Source organism: Budorcas taxicolor, chromosome 3, assembly GCF_023091745.1.
Source record: "Budorcas taxicolor isolate Tak-1 chromosome 3, Takin1.1, whole genome shotgun sequence".
Taxonomy (NCBI): Eukaryota; Metazoa; Chordata; class Mammalia; order Artiodactyla; family Bovidae; genus Budorcas; species Budorcas taxicolor.
The window spans coordinates 8,498,158-8,513,361 of NC_068912.1; the positions used below are offsets into that span (position 1 = coordinate 8,498,158).

General features: G+C 69.5%; 1 protein-coding gene and 10 non-coding genes across 11 annotated transcripts; 5 read left to right on the top strand and 6 right to left on the bottom strand.

Annotated features, from left to right (window-relative positions):
* The first annotated feature begins 2,043 nt into the window (after positions 1–2,043).
* LOC128044804 (basic proline-rich protein-like) lies at positions 2,044–6,320 on the top strand. Its single transcript, XM_052637241.1, has 4 exons — positions 2,044–2,259; positions 2,981–3,633; positions 3,700–5,575; positions 5,736–6,320. The coding sequence occupies exons 1-4, from the start codon at positions 2,044–2,046 to the stop codon at positions 6,318–6,320; spliced, it is 3,330 nt and encodes a 1,109-aa protein (XP_052493201.1).
* TRNAE-CUC (transfer RNA glutamic acid (anticodon CUC)) lies at positions 2,777–2,848 on the bottom strand. Its single transcript has one exon. It is a non-coding gene; the product is annotated as a tRNA-Glu (tRNA).
* TRNAG-UCC (transfer RNA glycine (anticodon UCC)) lies at positions 3,127–3,198 on the bottom strand. Its single transcript has one exon. It is a non-coding gene; the product is annotated as a tRNA-Gly (tRNA).
* On the bottom strand, positions 3,958–4,029 carry TRNAD-GUC (transfer RNA aspartic acid (anticodon GUC)). The gene has a single exon. It is a non-coding gene; the product is annotated as a tRNA-Asp (tRNA).
* Positions 4,600–4,682, top strand: TRNAL-CAG (transfer RNA leucine (anticodon CAG)). Its single transcript has one exon. It is a non-coding gene; the product is annotated as a tRNA-Leu (tRNA).
* TRNAG-GCC (transfer RNA glycine (anticodon GCC)) lies at positions 6,199–6,269 on the top strand. The gene has a single exon. It is a non-coding gene; the product is annotated as a tRNA-Gly (tRNA).
* A 5,015-nt stretch (positions 6,321–11,335) lies between the features above and the next one.
* Positions 11,336–11,407, bottom strand: TRNAE-CUC (transfer RNA glutamic acid (anticodon CUC)). Its single transcript has one exon. It is a non-coding gene; the product is annotated as a tRNA-Glu (tRNA).
* Positions 11,408–11,685: 278 nt separating this feature from the next.
* Positions 11,686–11,757, bottom strand: TRNAG-UCC (transfer RNA glycine (anticodon UCC)). Its single transcript has one exon. It is a non-coding gene; the product is annotated as a tRNA-Gly (tRNA).
* A 759-nt stretch (positions 11,758–12,516) lies between these two features.
* On the bottom strand, positions 12,517–12,588 carry TRNAD-GUC (transfer RNA aspartic acid (anticodon GUC)). The gene has a single exon. It is a non-coding gene; the product is annotated as a tRNA-Asp (tRNA).
* Positions 12,589–13,154: 566 nt separating this feature from the next.
* Positions 13,155–13,237, top strand: TRNAL-CAG (transfer RNA leucine (anticodon CAG)). The gene has a single exon. It is a non-coding gene; the product is annotated as a tRNA-Leu (tRNA).
* Positions 13,238–14,752: 1,515 nt separating this feature from the next.
* On the top strand, positions 14,753–14,823 carry TRNAG-GCC (transfer RNA glycine (anticodon GCC)). The gene has a single exon. It is a non-coding gene; the product is annotated as a tRNA-Gly (tRNA).
* The last annotated feature ends 381 nt before the right edge of the window (positions 14,824–15,204 follow it).

The following is a 15,204-nucleotide window of genomic DNA, read 5'->3' on the forward strand; positions in this document are numbered from 1 at the left end:
TGGATTCCCAATATTGCGCTGGTTTCCGGTGGACCGCAGAGTGATCCTGTTTGGCGTGTGCGGATCGCGGATGTCATATATGTCTTCAGATTCTTTTGCACTTGAGGTTGTTACTCCAGGGCACTGACGCTTATTCCCTGTGTTGAACTGGATAACCTCGGTGCTTCTCCCTTTAGACAGGGTCCTGCGTATCTGTGCGTTGTTGCAGCTCCGCAGTCATCCCTCCACCGCTGCCTTTGGGCTTGCGTTACCCTGAGGTGGGTTTCTGCGTGAGTCGGTTTCTCCTGGCAAATAGCTTCGTTTTGTATTATGTTCCATGTTCCACATGCCTCTGTCCAACGCGGTCTGACATTCTCCGCAGAGTGTAAGAGTCTCCAGCTGCATCATCGCTTGTGACAAATGGCAATACTTGACGTGTTTCTTATGTATGACTGAGTGATGGCTCCATGCTGCATCGATGCCACCCCTTCTTGGGCGCGCCGTGTGTGGATGGGCGCTGGGGTTTGCTCCGTGTCCGCACCATGGCAGACGGTGCTGCAGTGTCCGTGGCGGTGTCCGGACCCTCAGACCTCCCCGAGGTTTGCCCTCTGCGGGTGTGTACCCTGGAGGGATGACTGTGCTCGGTCACATGGGAGTTCTCCTTGGCCCTCATGAAATCACAGCCACCTGCGCTCACAGCCACCCCCGCTCCATCCCACCCTGAGGCCCCAGCAGTGTCACCCCCGAGACTGGACACTCCCTCCTGATGGGTGGTGACTTTGGTCTCTGGGGCGGTACGGTGGGCCCACCCATCTCGGACCGGGTCTGGCCCCCAGCTGGCGCTGGCACTCCGTTTCTGTCCTTCGCTTGCCTGCGTCCTAGCCTCCGCCCAGAGCCCCAGCCCGCCGCCCAGCCTGAGCAGCCTGTGGCACCGCGCACCAGTGTGGCTCGCCCCCGCTCACCCGCCACACCACCCAGAAGGAGTGCTCTCCCGCCATCTTCCTCACGCCACAGCCCCCTCACTGTCACGGCCTCCCCTCTACCTTTCCCACCAGACTCCAGGCTCGGCCCACCTCCGCGCCACCATCGCCCTGGAGCTCGGGCTCTCCCTCACACGTCCTGCCCTGGCCTACCCTGCCTTGGCGTTCACCACTGCGGGCCTCCCTCTGGCTCCGCAGACCCAGCCCTACCCCCACGCCCACCCCGACCTGACCTACCGCAGATCCGTCCCAGCCTCTCACATGCGCCTGGCACGGCTTCGCCGCCGCGCCCATGCTTCTGTAGAGGCCCTGCTCCAGTGGCCTGCCGATCTTTCGCCAGGTCCCCGCGAGCGCCACGCCGCCCCTTCCCGCCGGCCGTCCACGCAGACGCCCCGACCAAGCACCCCGGGGCCTGCCTCCCAGCTCCCTGCTCGCCGCCGCGCCCTCGCCTCGCGATCGCCCTGCCTGGGTCCCTGATCCACGTGGGGCGCCACCAGCCATGGCCCCAAGCACCTTCCTCCGATACTCTCCCCCATGCCCGCTGACGCCCACAGCCCCGGCAGGGGCCTCGAGGAAACCCCCTTTGGCGACGGCAAGCACACGTCGGGCCACAGGGCTCCTTTGCCACAGGGGACTCGCCTTTGTGCCATCGCACCCGAGTGTGCCGCCCTCGCCGCACCTTGGTGCCTTTCGTCTGCCGTCCACTTCCCCTCCGAAGGACACAGTCCTTGAACGGACGTGAAACCCTTTGGGATTGACGAGCCGAGACGGGGCCAAGAGGAGACTGTGGTGGGCGATCACCCTCCCGGAGAGTTCCTAGGGGAAGACGATGACAGGGTGGGGAGAGGGATGCAGTGGATCCTGGATAGACAGTTCGGAGACAATGGGAAACTATTCGATGTCATAGCTAGGGGAGGGGTGCGTGGAACAGGGCGCTCTCTCTCTTTCTCTCTCTCTCTGTGTGTGTGTGTGTGTGTGCACCCGAGTGCCCACCTTTGGTTACGAGTGGGGGAGGGAGGCCTGGGTAAATCTTGCCTCAGTCCGGGAGGATTGAGAGCTGTGGTCAGGCAAGGGAAACAGCATGATGGTCGGGTTGTCCTCCCTGGCAGGCATCGCTGCCTCTGAGCGACTGAACTGCTACCCATGCCTCCCGGGCGCCGTGGTCCGCCTCCCAGAGCCCACTCGAGACCAGAACCCTCTTGGAGTCGCCAGCGGCATACGGGAGTCACAGCCAGCCCGGGACCTGGCACGCACTGGCCAAGCCGCCCAGAGAGGTGGCTGGCCTGAGGGACACGGCAAGGCAGGCGGTCCGTGGCCACGGCCCCCACTCCCAGAGGCAGATCCCCCTCGCTCACCTTCGGCTGTGGCCACCGCCCCTGCCGCTGCTGGCCCCCAGCTGGCGACCACCACAGCCCACGCCCCTCCCCCCAGCCCTGGCCCCAGCCCTCCCGCCGCCCGCCCTATCCAAGCCCACCTCCTCACCACCACCCACAGCAGGAGCACCAGCACGAGCCCAGGAGCATCACCGCCACCACCAGGGGCAGCAGCCGCAGACCCTCAGGAGGGAGGGAGGGAGGGAGGCGGGGGGTGGATGGGAGGCCTCAGGCGCGTCGTGGTGGAAGCGGCGCGAGGTTGCCACCGCGGCCAAAACCTTCGCCCCGCGGGACGGCGGAGGTGGCCTGAATCGTGCTTGGGCTGGACGGGCAGGGTCCCGGGGGCCTCTGGCGCAGCGCTGAGCAAGCGTAGGCTAATAAAAGGCTGGCAGGGTGTCCGGCGAGGACATGGGCAGGTGGCAGGCGGAGAGGAAGAAGAAAGGCTTCCCTGACCGGGAATCGAACCCGGGCCGCGGCGGTGAGAGCGCCGAATCCTAACCACTAGACCACCAGGGAGCGTCGGGGTTCGGCCCTCGCCTGCTCCTGGTGAGCCCCGCGCCTGCATGCCACCCGCCCGCGCCACCTTGCTGCCCACACCCGGCCTCTGCAAGTCCAGCCGCCTGCCCTGGCGTGCCGTCTTGCTTTCAGCACCCTCAAAACACTGCGCGCGCCGCCGGCTTCTCGCACACACGCCAAAAGCCGCGGGCCAGCGGGCTGGCTCCCTGCTCCCACCTCTCTGTCCCCCGAACGCCCCTGCCCGGAGAGCGCTGGAACTCAGCAAAAGGTCGGCCCGCTGCGTTGGCCGGGAATCGAACCCGGGTCAACTGCTTGGAAGGCAGCTATGCTCACCACTATACCACCAACGCTCCACAGCCCGGGCGGCCGCCAGACGCCGGCCCCGGGCTCGCCCCAGCATACTCTCGCCGCCGCCTCCGCATCCCTGCCCCGACGCCCCGGCAGCCGGAGGCTCTGCGCCGCCGCCGGCGCCCCCCAGCAGCCACGCGGCGCCCCAAGCTCGCCAGCGCTACGCAGTGGCCGGGATCCACCGGCCCCACCGCCCCAGGGCGGCGCCCCCGCGGCCTTGCGGCCCTCCGGCCCTTCGCTCCCCGCCGCGGCCCGCCAACGCCTCCGCCCTCACCCCCGGCGGGCAACGCGGGGCATGCAGCTTCCAGCACCCAGCTGGCCAAAGCCCTACTCCACCGGGCGCTGGGCGAGGCCACTTCCCACGACGACAAGGGGACACGGGACCCACCTGGCTGCACGCGTCGGGGCGCCGTGCCGAGCCGCGCGGCGGGGCCGTCGCGAGCCTAGGAGCCCACTCAGGCAGCCACTGGGGGTCGGCGCGTGGGCGGCCGGCCGGCCGCCAGATCCGGCTATGGTCGGGCAAGGCCGTGGGGTCGCCAAGGAGGCCCTCGCTCCGCCGTGGCGATCGTGCGCCCGCCGACGACAAAGGGCTCAGGCTGGAGCGCTGCACGGGCAGAGGGGGGTCGACGGGAGCTAGGCCGGGCACCGCCGTTGGCGGCGCCCTGGCGCCTCGCCCGAAGACGTCGGGAGGAGACGAAGGGCCCTTGGGGGCCTGGCGGCAGGACAGAGAGCGACCGCGGCCACCAAAAAGGGTGTGTTGCCTCCCCGTCGGGGAATCGAACCCCGGTCTCCCGCGTGACAGGCGGGGATACTCACCACTATACTAACGAGGACGGCGGCGACCGTCCTGCCTGCCGCCCGGCCGCTCTCGGGCTCTCGGGCTGCCTGCCGACGCCTCCCCTTGCCCAGCACGGGCCCCCGGCCACCACGGGTCCCGACCCAACCGCGCACCAAACCACCCGCCTCGGTCACAGCGGCAGCCCGCCACCCCGACAGGGACCCGGACCCCCGGGGCACTGGACACTCCCCAGCGCGCGCCGCCTCTTGCCTCCAACGCGGGCGTTCCGCCGGGAGAAGGGGGCGCGAGAAGGCAAGCGGGGCTGCGAGGACACGGGGGGCGCGCGCCGGCCGGCGTCGGGCCAGGAGAGGCGCGGGTGGGGAGGGGCCGGCCCGCCGAGGGCCCGGCTGGGTCCGCGGCGCGAGCGGCGGCGGAGCCAGGCGCCTCGGCCGGCCGCCGCGCGCCGGCTCGGTCGACCCCCACTCCGGACGGCCGCCTGCCTGCCTGCCTGCCTGCCTGCCTGCCTGCCTGGCGTGGCGCCCCGCGCGGCCCGCCAAGGGCGCCGGTGCTCGCGCCGCGTCGGGTCCCAGCCAGGCCAGCGGCCACGCGCCCAGCCAGGCCCGCCGTCAGGATGGCCGAGCGGTCTAAGGCGCTGCGTTCAGGTCGCAGTCTCCCCTGGAGGCGTGGGTTCGAATCCCACTCCTGACAAGCCCGCCTTTTGGCCCGCCGGACAAACGCACCCGTCCTCCCCGCGCCACTGCCTTTCTCCACACATGCCCTCCCGCCGCCGCCGCCTGCACCCCTCACACCAGGAACCTTCAGTCCTTCTCAGCGCATCTTTGCTCGCCAGCTGGCTGCAGCTGCAGCTGCTGCTTTTCCTGCCTCCCTGCCGCCCCCTTGCCCACCCTCGCCCACCCTCCCCCACCCTCCCCCTGCCGCTCCCACGGCCCCGCCGCGCCCCGCCCCCGGCCGCGCCAAAGCACGCGGCCCCGCGGCGGGTGGCAAGCCCTCCTCCCCTCGCCGGCGCTCCGACTTCTGCCCGGGGAACGGCCTACTCGCCCTCGCAGCCGTGCTTCCGCGGCCGCCCCCGCCAGCTCTCCCGCCGGGCCGGCACCCCGTCCTCCGCGCCCGCCCCGCCGGCCCGCCTGCGCTCCCCAGCCACAGCGAGGCGGCCGAGCCCCCGCCTTGCCCGCCAAGTGGGTGCCGCGTGCCCTCGACCCTTCTCCGCCGTGCGTTCTTGGCCGGGCCGCACCTGCCTGCCGCCCGCCCTGGACGCGTGCCATCCAGCCTTCCTGCTGGCCAGCGCACACCGGCCTTCCTTGCACGAGTCCGTCCCGGGAAGGGTGCTCCGCTGGGGAGGGAGCGGAAGCCCTGCGTGCCCGTCCAGCCCACCCACCGGCGCCCGGCCCGCGCCCCCGACCTCGGCGCCACGGCGCCCGTTCCCGTGGGAAGCCGCTGCCCCCGGCCGGAGCCAAGCCCGCCCTGGCGCGCTCCCTGCCTCTCAGCCGGCAGTCCCCGAGCCAGGAGCCGCTCTGCCAAAGGGCCCCTGCTCACCACCACCACCGCGTCAGAGCCGGACCCCGGGAGCGCGGTCGGCCAGAGCGCAGGAGCCAGGCTCACACGCCTTTGGGTCCTTGGGCCTGAGCGCCGTCCTGGGGTGGGGGTGCGGGTGGGGGTGGGGGTGGGGGTGGGGGTGGGGGTGGGGCCGGTGGCGGAGGCGCTCGGAGGCGTCGCCCTCCCGCGCTCGCGCTTCCCGCACAGCCCGAGCCCGGCGTCCCGGCCCGCGCCCGCTCTCGCGCGCCCCACCCCGGCCCGGCCGGAAAGCCAGCCCGCCAGGGGGACTTTGGGTCGGGACCCGGCGGTCGCGGAGAGGCACGTCGGCGCGCGGCCGCAGCGACCACGCAGCGCCTGCGCCTGCACCTGACAGGGATCCCGGCGCCGGCTCCCGGCCCCCTCGCGCGACACCGACAGGGTCGCGGCGGCCGTGGTCGGCGCAGAAGGCGCGGGACGGGCCGAGTGGGCCCGCGTCCCGCCGCTCCGGGCTCCCTCCGAGAGCGCCGCGCCCCGGGGTCCTGCACGTGCCCGGATCCTGCCTTCCAGGTCGCCCGCCCGCCGTCTCCTGCTCCAACGGAGCAGAGAGACGCCCACGGGCGAGCAGTGAGCAGCGGCAGGCGGGTGGCGGCCGGCGCCTCAGGGGCAGCGACGGGCGGCGCTGGCCACCGGTGCATGGGTGGTTCAGTGGTAGAATTCTCGCCTGCCACGCGGGAGGCCCGGGTTCGATTCCCGGCCCATGCAGCCACAGCGTCCCCTTTTGGTCCCACGGTGCGGGCCCCAGAGCCGAACTAGGTCTGCGCGCTGAAACGCGCTCGAGGCAGCGCTCCTGCCAACGCTGGCTTGCTACCTGCCGCCCGCTGCCTCTCCCACGCAGACGCCCAGGACCCCTCCCCACCTCACCCACAAAAGGCCCTGCTGCCAAGCCTTCGTGGCCCCAAACCCTGCGGGCTCAGCCGCCCGTGCGTCCAGGCACCTTTCTTGTGTTTGGCTCGCGTCCTCACCCGGACCCAGCCGAGGCCTCGGGGATTGCACTGGCAGGAATACCCCACCGCTGGCAGCCGCCCGCACCACACTTTCATCTTTCACAACGTCCGTCTCCAAGCTCCCTGCCTCACTCTCCCCACACTCCGAGAGGAATCAATCACACTACGTTTGCACAGCCAGGAGCAAGGGAGCTGCCACATCTGGCAAGCATACCTCCCTTTTGCCTGGAGGGTCCCTGGACCATGTCTTGCAGGACGAGTTCCAAAGAAGTCCACCAGCTGCCGGCCCTCGGCAGAAATAGGTTTCCAACAGCAACGCCCTCACCACCTCAAACACCACCCCTTCCCCCTGAAACCCTCTTGCGCGCCTCACCTCAGCATCAGCCCTGCCCCAAGAGCACCCCCACCTCAGCCTGCAGCCTCACCGTCCCCCTACTCCCCCACATGCACCCATCCCACCCCCAGCTCCCCGCCTCCCCCATCTCCACACACAACCCACCCCCCCCCAACGCCCCGGTCCTCCCTGAGCCGTTCCAAATCCCACTCTTGTCAAGGAACCTGCCTTTCCATTTGTTCCACTGGCCTGCCTCCCCCCACCCCCCACTTCAAGCCACGGCCTGCTCCTTTCCCTGCTTCTTCGAACACAAGTAGAACGGATTCACATTCCTGGGTGAGTCTCAGGTGCCCGGCAAAGTGATTCAGTCCCCTGTTCTTTGCCAGGTGGTCTTCCAGTGTAGGTGAAGGCGAGATACAATTACACTTCTCCTGCTACAGAGGAAAGCTCTGTTGCTCATCTCCTGTAAGCACAGTCTTTCCTATCTCTTGATCCGACTCCAACTTCGTCCCTCCCTGCCTTTCCCCTTGGGTAGCCCTATGTACGTTTTCGACGTCTCAAGGTCGCTTTCCCCTTTGCACATAGATTCGTCTGTATTCGTCGTTAGAGTCCACAGAGCTTTCTCCCTATCCAAGCGGCTCACTTCACTGAGCGGACCCTTCTGTGGCTCCGTCTGACCTTGCGGCCCATGGCGATGGCGGCTCCTTCTTGAGGGCTGCGTCATATTCCACGGTACAGATATCCCTCACCTTCTTGTGCCGGCCACGTGCCGACGGGCACTCGGGCGTTTCCCGCGTGTCTCGGCTCCGGCACAGAGGGCTGCGGTGACCCCGGGGGATGCCTGCATCTCTCCCCATTAGGGGTGTTTGTCGTCTTTTCCCGATGCGTGCCCAGGGGTGGCTTTCCTGGATCAAAATGGAAGCTCTTCTTTCTCCTATTGCTGGACTGATCCTCGACTGACTGACTTCGACGGAGTAGCACTGGTTCTGGAAGTGTCGTTGATCTGCACCCTGGTGTCCGTTTCCGCTGTACAGCGTTGGGGTTCAGTCCTGTCTGTGGGGGTGGGGGGCTTATGTGTTCAGCTCGTTTCCATTACGGGTGATGACAGGATGTGGGATCTCGTTCCCTGCGGTATCCCGCGTGTCCTTGTTCCTCCTCCCCTTCCTACGCAGTACTGGTACGGTTGATCCGTTGAGCCCGGCTCCTCGTTCATCCCTCGGTCCCTGACTGCGCCCTTGGGGAGCCCCAAGCGGCTTTCCTGTGTCTGAGAGTCTGTGGCTGGTTGGCCCAGGGATTAATTTGTCCAACACTTTAGAGTCCACCCATCCGTGACCTTGTCTGGTTGACTTCCCTCACCAAGGGTAATATTCTGCGGCTCTAGCCGCCGTTGCTGCCAGTGACACTATCTGCCTCCTGTGGACGGCTCGGTGACATCCCATTCTCTCCCTTTCTCTGACACTGCATCTTGGTGGCTGAGCCTTTGGGGATGGGCACTAGGGTTTTCCTCCACGTCTCGGCTATGGCAAACGGTGCTGCTGTGACCGTGGGGCTCGCGTGTGTCTCTCCGAATGAAGAGTTGCGACTTTCGTGGATATGTACCCAGGGTGGGATTGTCATAGCTCGCCTGTTTCCCGCTGACTTCGTTGCCTGCTGAGTTAGTTTTCTTTTGAAAGCTTACTCCGACGTCGTAGTCACGGTTGTTGCGCAAGTACAGTGGATTCCCAATATTGCGCTGGTTTCCGGTGGACCGCAGAGTGATCCTGTTTGGCGTGTGCGGATCGCGGATGTCATATATGTCTTCAGATTCTTTTGCACTTGAGGTTGTTACTCCAGGGCACTGACGCTTATTCCCTGTGTTGAACTGGATAACCTCGGTGCTTCTCCCTTTAGACAGGGTCCTGCGTATCTGTGCGTTGTTGCAGCTCCGCAGTCATCCCTCCACCGCTGCCTTTGGGCTTGCGTTACCCTGAGGTGGGTTTCTGCGTGAGTCGGTTTCTCCTGGCAAATAGCTTCGTTTTGTATTATGTTCCATGTTCCACATGCCTCTGTCCAACGCGGTCTGACATTCTCCGCAGAGTGTAAGAGTCTCCAGCTGCATCATCGCTTGTGACAAATGGCAATACTTGACGTGTTTCTTATGTATGACTGAGTGATGGCTCCATGCTGCATCGATGCCACCCCTTCTTGGGCGCGCCGTGTGTGGATGGGCGCTGGGGTTTGCTCCGTGTCCGCACCATGGCAGACGGTGCTGCAGTGTCCGTGGCGGTGTCCGGACCCTCAGACCTCCCCGAGGTTTGCCCTCTGCGGGTGTGTACCCTGGAGGGATGACTGTGCTCGGTCACATGGGAGTTCTCCTTGGCCCTCATGAAATCACAGCCACCTGCGCTCACAGCCACCCCCGCTCCATCCCACCCTGAGGCCCCAGCAGTGTCACCCCCGAGACTGGACACTCCCTCCTGATGGGTGGTGACTTTGGTCTCTGGGGCGGTACGGTGGGCCCACCCATCTCGGACCGGGTCTGGCCCCCAGCTGGCGCTGGCACTCCGTTTCTGTCCTTCGCTTGCCTGCGTCCTAGCCTCCGCCCAGAGCCCCAGCCCGCCGCCCAGCCTGAGCAGCCTGTGGCACCGCGCACCAGTGTGGCTCGCCCCCGCTCACCCGCCACACCACCCAGAAGGAGTGCTCTCCCGCCATCTTCCTCACGCCACAGCCCCCTCACTGTCACGGCCTCCCCTCTACCTTTCCCACCAGACTCCAGGCTCGGCCCACCTCCGCGCCACCATCGCCCTGGAGCTCGGGCTCTCCCTCACACGTCCTGCCCTGGCCTACCCTGCCTTGGCGTTCACCACTGCGGGCCTCCCTCTGGCTCCGCAGACCCAGCCCTACCCCCACGCCCACCCCGACCTGACCTACCGCAGATCCGTCCCAGCCTCTCACATGCGCCTGGCACGGCTTCGCCGCCGCGCCCATGCTTCTGTAGAGGCCCTGCTCCAGTGGCCTGCCGATCTTTCGCCAGGTCCCCGCGAGCGCCACGCCGCCCCTTCCCGCCGGCCGTCCACGCAGACGCCCCGACCAAGCACCCCGGGGCCTGCCTCCCAGCTCCCTGCTCGCCGCCGCGCCCTCGCCTCGCGATCGCCCTGCCTGGGTCCCTGATCCACGTGGGGCGCCACCAGCCATGGCCCCAAGCACCTTCCTCCGATACTCTCCCCCATGCACGCTGACGCCCACAGCCCCGGCAGGGGCCTCGAGGAAACCCCCTTTGGCGACGGCAAGCACACGTCGGGCCACAGGGCTCCTTTGCCACAGGGGACTCGCCTTTGTGCCATCGCACCCGAGTGTGCCGCCCTCGCCGCACCTTGGTGCCTTTCGTCTGCCGTCCACTTCCCCTCCGAAGGACACAGTCCTTGAACGGACGTGAAACCCTTTGGGATTGACGAGCCGAGACGGGGCCAAGAGGAGACTGTGGTGGGCGATCACCCTCCCGGAGAGTTCCTAGGGGAAGACGATGACAGGGTGGGGAGAGGGATGCAGTGGATCCTGGATAGACAGTTCGGAGACAATGGGAAACTATTCGATGTCATAGCTAGGGGAGGGGTGCGTGGAACAGGGCGCTCTCTCTCTTTCTCTCTCTCTCTCTGTGTGTGTGTGTGTGTGCACCCGAGTGCCCACCTTTGGTTACGAGTGGGGGAGGGAGGCCTGGGTAAATCTTGCCTCAGTCCGGGAGGATTGAGAGCTGTGGTCAGGCAAGGGAAACAGCATGATGGTCGGGTTGTCCTCCCTGGCAGGCATCGCTGCCTCTGAGCGACTGAACTGCTACCCATGCCTCCCGGGCGCCGTGGTCCGCCTCCCAGAGCCCACTCGAGACCAGAACCCTCTTGGAGTCGCCAGCGGCATACGGGAGTCACAGCCAGCCCGGGACCTGGCACGCACTGGCCAAGCCGCCCAGAGAGGTGGCTGGCCTGAGGGACACGGCAAGGCAGGCGGTCCGTGGCCACGGCCCCCACTCCCAGAGGCAGATCCCCCTCGCTCACCTTCGGCTGTGGCCACCGCCCCTGCCGCTGCTGGCCCCCAGCTGGCGACCACCACAGCCCACGCCCCTCCCCCCAGCCCTGGCCCCAGCCCTCCCGCCGCCCGCCCTATCCAAGCCCACCTCCTCACCACCACCCACAGCAGGAGCACCAGCACGAGCCCAGGAGCATCACCGCCACCACCAGGGGCAGCAGCCGCAGACCCTCAGGAGGGAGGGAGGGAGGGAGGCGGGGGGTGGATGGGAGGCCTCAGGCGCGTCGTGGTGGAAGCGGCGCGAGGTTGCCACCGCGGCCAAAACCTTCGCCCCGCGGGACGGCGGAGGTGGCCTGAATCGTGCTTGGGCTGGACGGGCAGGGTCCCGGGGGCCTCTGGCGCAGCGCTGAGCAAGCGTAGGCTAATAAAAGGCTGGCAGGGTGTCCGGCGAGGACATGGGCAGGTGGCAGGCGGAGAGGAAGAAGAAAGGCTTCCCTGACCGGGAATCGAACCCGGGCCGCGGCGGTGAGAGCGCCGAATCCTAACCACTAGACCACCAGGGAGCGTCGGGGTTCGGCCCTCGCCTGCTCCTGGTGAGCCCCGCGCCTGCATGCCACCCGCCCGCGCCACCTTGCTGCCCACACCCGGCCTCTGCAAGTCCAGCCGCCTGCCCTGGCGTGCCGTCTTGCTTTCAGCACCCTCAAAACACTGCGCGCGCCGCCGGCTTCTCGCACACACGCCAAAAGCCGCGGGCCAGCGGGCTGGCTCCCTGCTCCCACCTCTCTGTCCCCCGAACGCCCCTGCCCGGAGAGCGCTGGAACTCAGCAAAAGGTCGGCCCGCTGCGTTGGCCGGGAATCGAACCCGGGTCAACTGCTTGGAAGGCAGCTATGCTCACCACTATACCACCAACGCTCCACAGCCCGGGCGGCCGCCAGACGCCGGCCCCGGGCTCGCCCCAGCATACTCTCGCCGCCGCCTCCGCATCCCTGCCCCGACGCCCCGGCAGCCGGAGGCTCTGCGCCGCCGCCGGCGCCCCCCAGCAGCCACGCGGCGCCCCAAGCTCGCCAGCGCTACGCAGTGGCCGGGATCCACCGGCCCCACCGCCCCAGGGCGGCGCCCCCGCGGCCTTGCGGCCCTCCGGCCCTTCGCTCCCCGCCGCGGCCCGCCAACGCCTCCGCCCTCACCCCCGGCGGGCAACGCGGGGCATGCAGCTTCCAGCACCCAGCTGGCCAAAGCCCTACTCCACCGGGCGCTGGGCGAGGCCACTTCCCACGACGACAAGGGGACACGGGACCCACCTGGCTGCACGCGTCGGGGCGCCGTGCCGAGCCGCGCGGCGGGGCCGTCGCGAGCCTAGGAGCCCACTCAGGCAGCCACTGGGGGTCGGCGCGTGGGCGGCCGGCCGGCCGCCAGATCCGGCTATGGTCGGGCAAGGCCGTGGGGTCGCCAAGGAGGCCCTCGCTCCGCCGTGGCGATCGTGCGCCCGCCGACGACAAAGGGCTCAGGCTGGAGCGCTGCACGGGCAGAGGGGGGTCGACGGGAGCTAGGCCGGGCACCGCCGTTGGCGGCGCCCTGGCGCCTCGCCCGAAGACGTCGGGAGGAGACGAAGGGCCCTTGGGGGCCTGGCGGCAGGACAGAGAGCGACCGCGGCCACCAAAAAGGGTGTGTTGCCTCCCCGTCGGGGAATCGAACCCCGGTCTCCCGCGTGACAGGCGGGGATACTCACCACTATACTAACGAGGACGGCGGCGACCGTCCTGCCGCCCGGCCGCTCTCGGGCTCTCGGGCTGCCTGCCGACGCCTCCCCTTGCCCAGCACGGGCCCCCGGCCACCACGGGTCCCGACCCAACCGCGCACCAAACCACCCGCCTCGGTCACAGCGGCAGCCCGCCACCCCGACAGGGACCCGGACCCCCGGGGCACTGGACACTCCCCAGCGCGCGCCGCCTCTTGCCTCCAACGCGGGCGTTCCGCCGGGAGAAGGGGGCGCGAGAAGGCAAGCGGGGCTGCGAGGACACGGGGGGCGCGCGCCGGCCGGCGTCGGGCCAGGAGAGGCGCGGGTGGGGAGGGGCCGGCCCGCCGAGGGCCCGGCTGGGTCCGCGGCGCGAGCGGCGGCGGAGCCAGGCGCCTCGGCCGGCCGCCGCGCGCCGGCTCGGTCGACCCCCACTCCGGACGGCCGCCTGCCTGCCTGCCTGCCTGCCTGCCTGCCTGCCTGGCGTGGCGCCCCGCGCGGCCCGCCAAGGGCGCCGGTGCTCGCGCCGCGTCGGGTCCCAGCCAGGCCAGCGGCCACGCGCCCAGCCAGGCCCGCCGTCAGGATGGCCGAGCGGTCTAAGGCGCTGCGTTCAGGTCGCAGTCTCCCCTGGAGGCGTGGGTTCGAATCCCACTCCTGACAAGCCCGCCTTTTGGCCCGCCGGACAAACGCACCCGTCCTCCCCGCGCCACTGCCTTTCTCCACACATGCCCTCCCGCCGCCGCCGCCTGCACCCCTCACACCAGGAACCTTCAGTCCTTCTCAGCGCATCTTTGCTCGCCAGCTGGCTGCAGCTGCAGCTGCTGCTTTTCCTGCCTCCCTGCCGCCCCCTTGCCCACCCTCGCCCACCCTCCCCCACCCTCCCCCTGCCGCTCCCACGGCCCCGCCGCGCCCCGCCCCCGGCCGCGCCAAAGCACGCGGCCCCGCGGCGGGTGGCAAGCCCTCCTCCCCTCGCCGGCGCTCCGACTTCTGCCCGGGGAACGGCCTACTCGCCCTCGCAGCCGTGCTTCCGCGGCCGCCCCCGCCAGCTCTCCCGCCGGGCCGGCACCCCGTCCTCCGCGCCCGCCCCGCCGGCCCGCCTGCGCTCCCCAGCCACAGCGAGGCGGCCGAGCCCCCGCCTTGCCCGCCAAGTGGGTGCCGCGTGCCCTCGACCCTTCTCCGCCGTGCGTTCTTGGCCGGGCCGCACCTGCCTGCCGCCCGCCCTGGACGCGTGCCATCCAGCCTTCCTGCTGGCCAGCGCACACCGGCCTTCCTTGCACGAGTCCGTCCCGGGAAGGGTGCTCCGCTGGGGAGGGAGCGGAAGCCCTGCGTGCCCGTCCAGCCCACCCACCGGCGCCCGGCCCGCGCCCCCGACCTCGGCGCCACGGCGCCCGTTCCCGTGGGAAGCCGCTGCCCCGGCCGGAGCCAAGCCCGCCCTGGCGCGCTCCCTGCCTCTCAGCCGGCAGTCCCCGAGCCAGGAGCCGCTCTGCCAAAGGGCCCCTGCTCACCACCACCACCCCGTCAGAGCCGGACCCCGGGAGCGCGGTCGGCCAGAGCGCAGGAGCCAGGCTCACACGCCTTTGGGTCCTTGGGCCTGAGCGCCGTCCTGGGGTGGGGGTGCGGGTGGGGGTGGGGGTGGGGGTGGGGGTGGGGGTGGGGCCGGTGGCGGAGGCGCTCGGAGGCGTCGCCCTCCCGCGCTCGCGCTTCCCGCACAGCCCGAGCCCGGCGTCCCGGCCCGCGCCCGCTCTCGCGCGCCCCACCCCGGCCCGGCCGGAAAGCCAGCCCGCCAGGGGGACTTTGGGTCGGGACCCGGCGGTCGCGGAGAGGCACGTCGGCGCGCGGCCGCAGCGACCACGCAGCGCCTGCGCCTGCACCTGACAGGGATCCCGGCGCCGGCTCCCGGCCCCCTCGCGCGACACCGACAGGGTCGCGGCGGCCGTGGTCGGCGCAGAAGGCGCGGGACGGGCCGAGTGGGCCCGCGTCCCGCCGCTCCGGGCTCCCTCCGAGAGCGCCGCGCCCCGGGGTCCTGCACGTGCCCGGATCCTGCCTTCCAGGTCGCCCGCCCGCCGTCTCCTGCTCCAACGGAGCAGAGAGACGCCCACGGGCGAGCAGTGAGCAGCGGCGGGCGGGTGGCGGCCGGCGCCTCAGGGGCAGCGACGGGCGGCGCTGGCCACCGGTGCATGGGTGGTTCAGTGGTAGAATTCTCGCCTGCCACGCGGGAGGCCCGGGTTCGATTCCCGGCCCATGCAGCCACAGCGTCCCCTTTTGGTCCCACGGTGCGGGCCCCAGAGCCGAACTAGGTCTGCGCGCTGAAACGCGCTCGAGGCAGCGCTCCTGCCAACGCTGGCTTGCTACCTGCCGCCCGCTGCCTCTCCCACGCAGACGCCCAGGACCCCTCCCCACCTCACCCACAAAAGGCCCTGCTGCCAAGCCTTCGTGGCCCCAAACCCTGCGGGCTCAGCCGCCCGTGCGTCCAGGCACCTTTCTTGTGTTTGGCTCGCGTCCTCACCCGGACCCAGCCGAGGCCTCGGGGATTGCACTGGCAGGAATACCCCACCGCTGGCAGCCGCCCGCACCACACTTTCATCTTTCACAACGTCCGTCTCCAAGCTCCCTGCCTCACTCTCCCC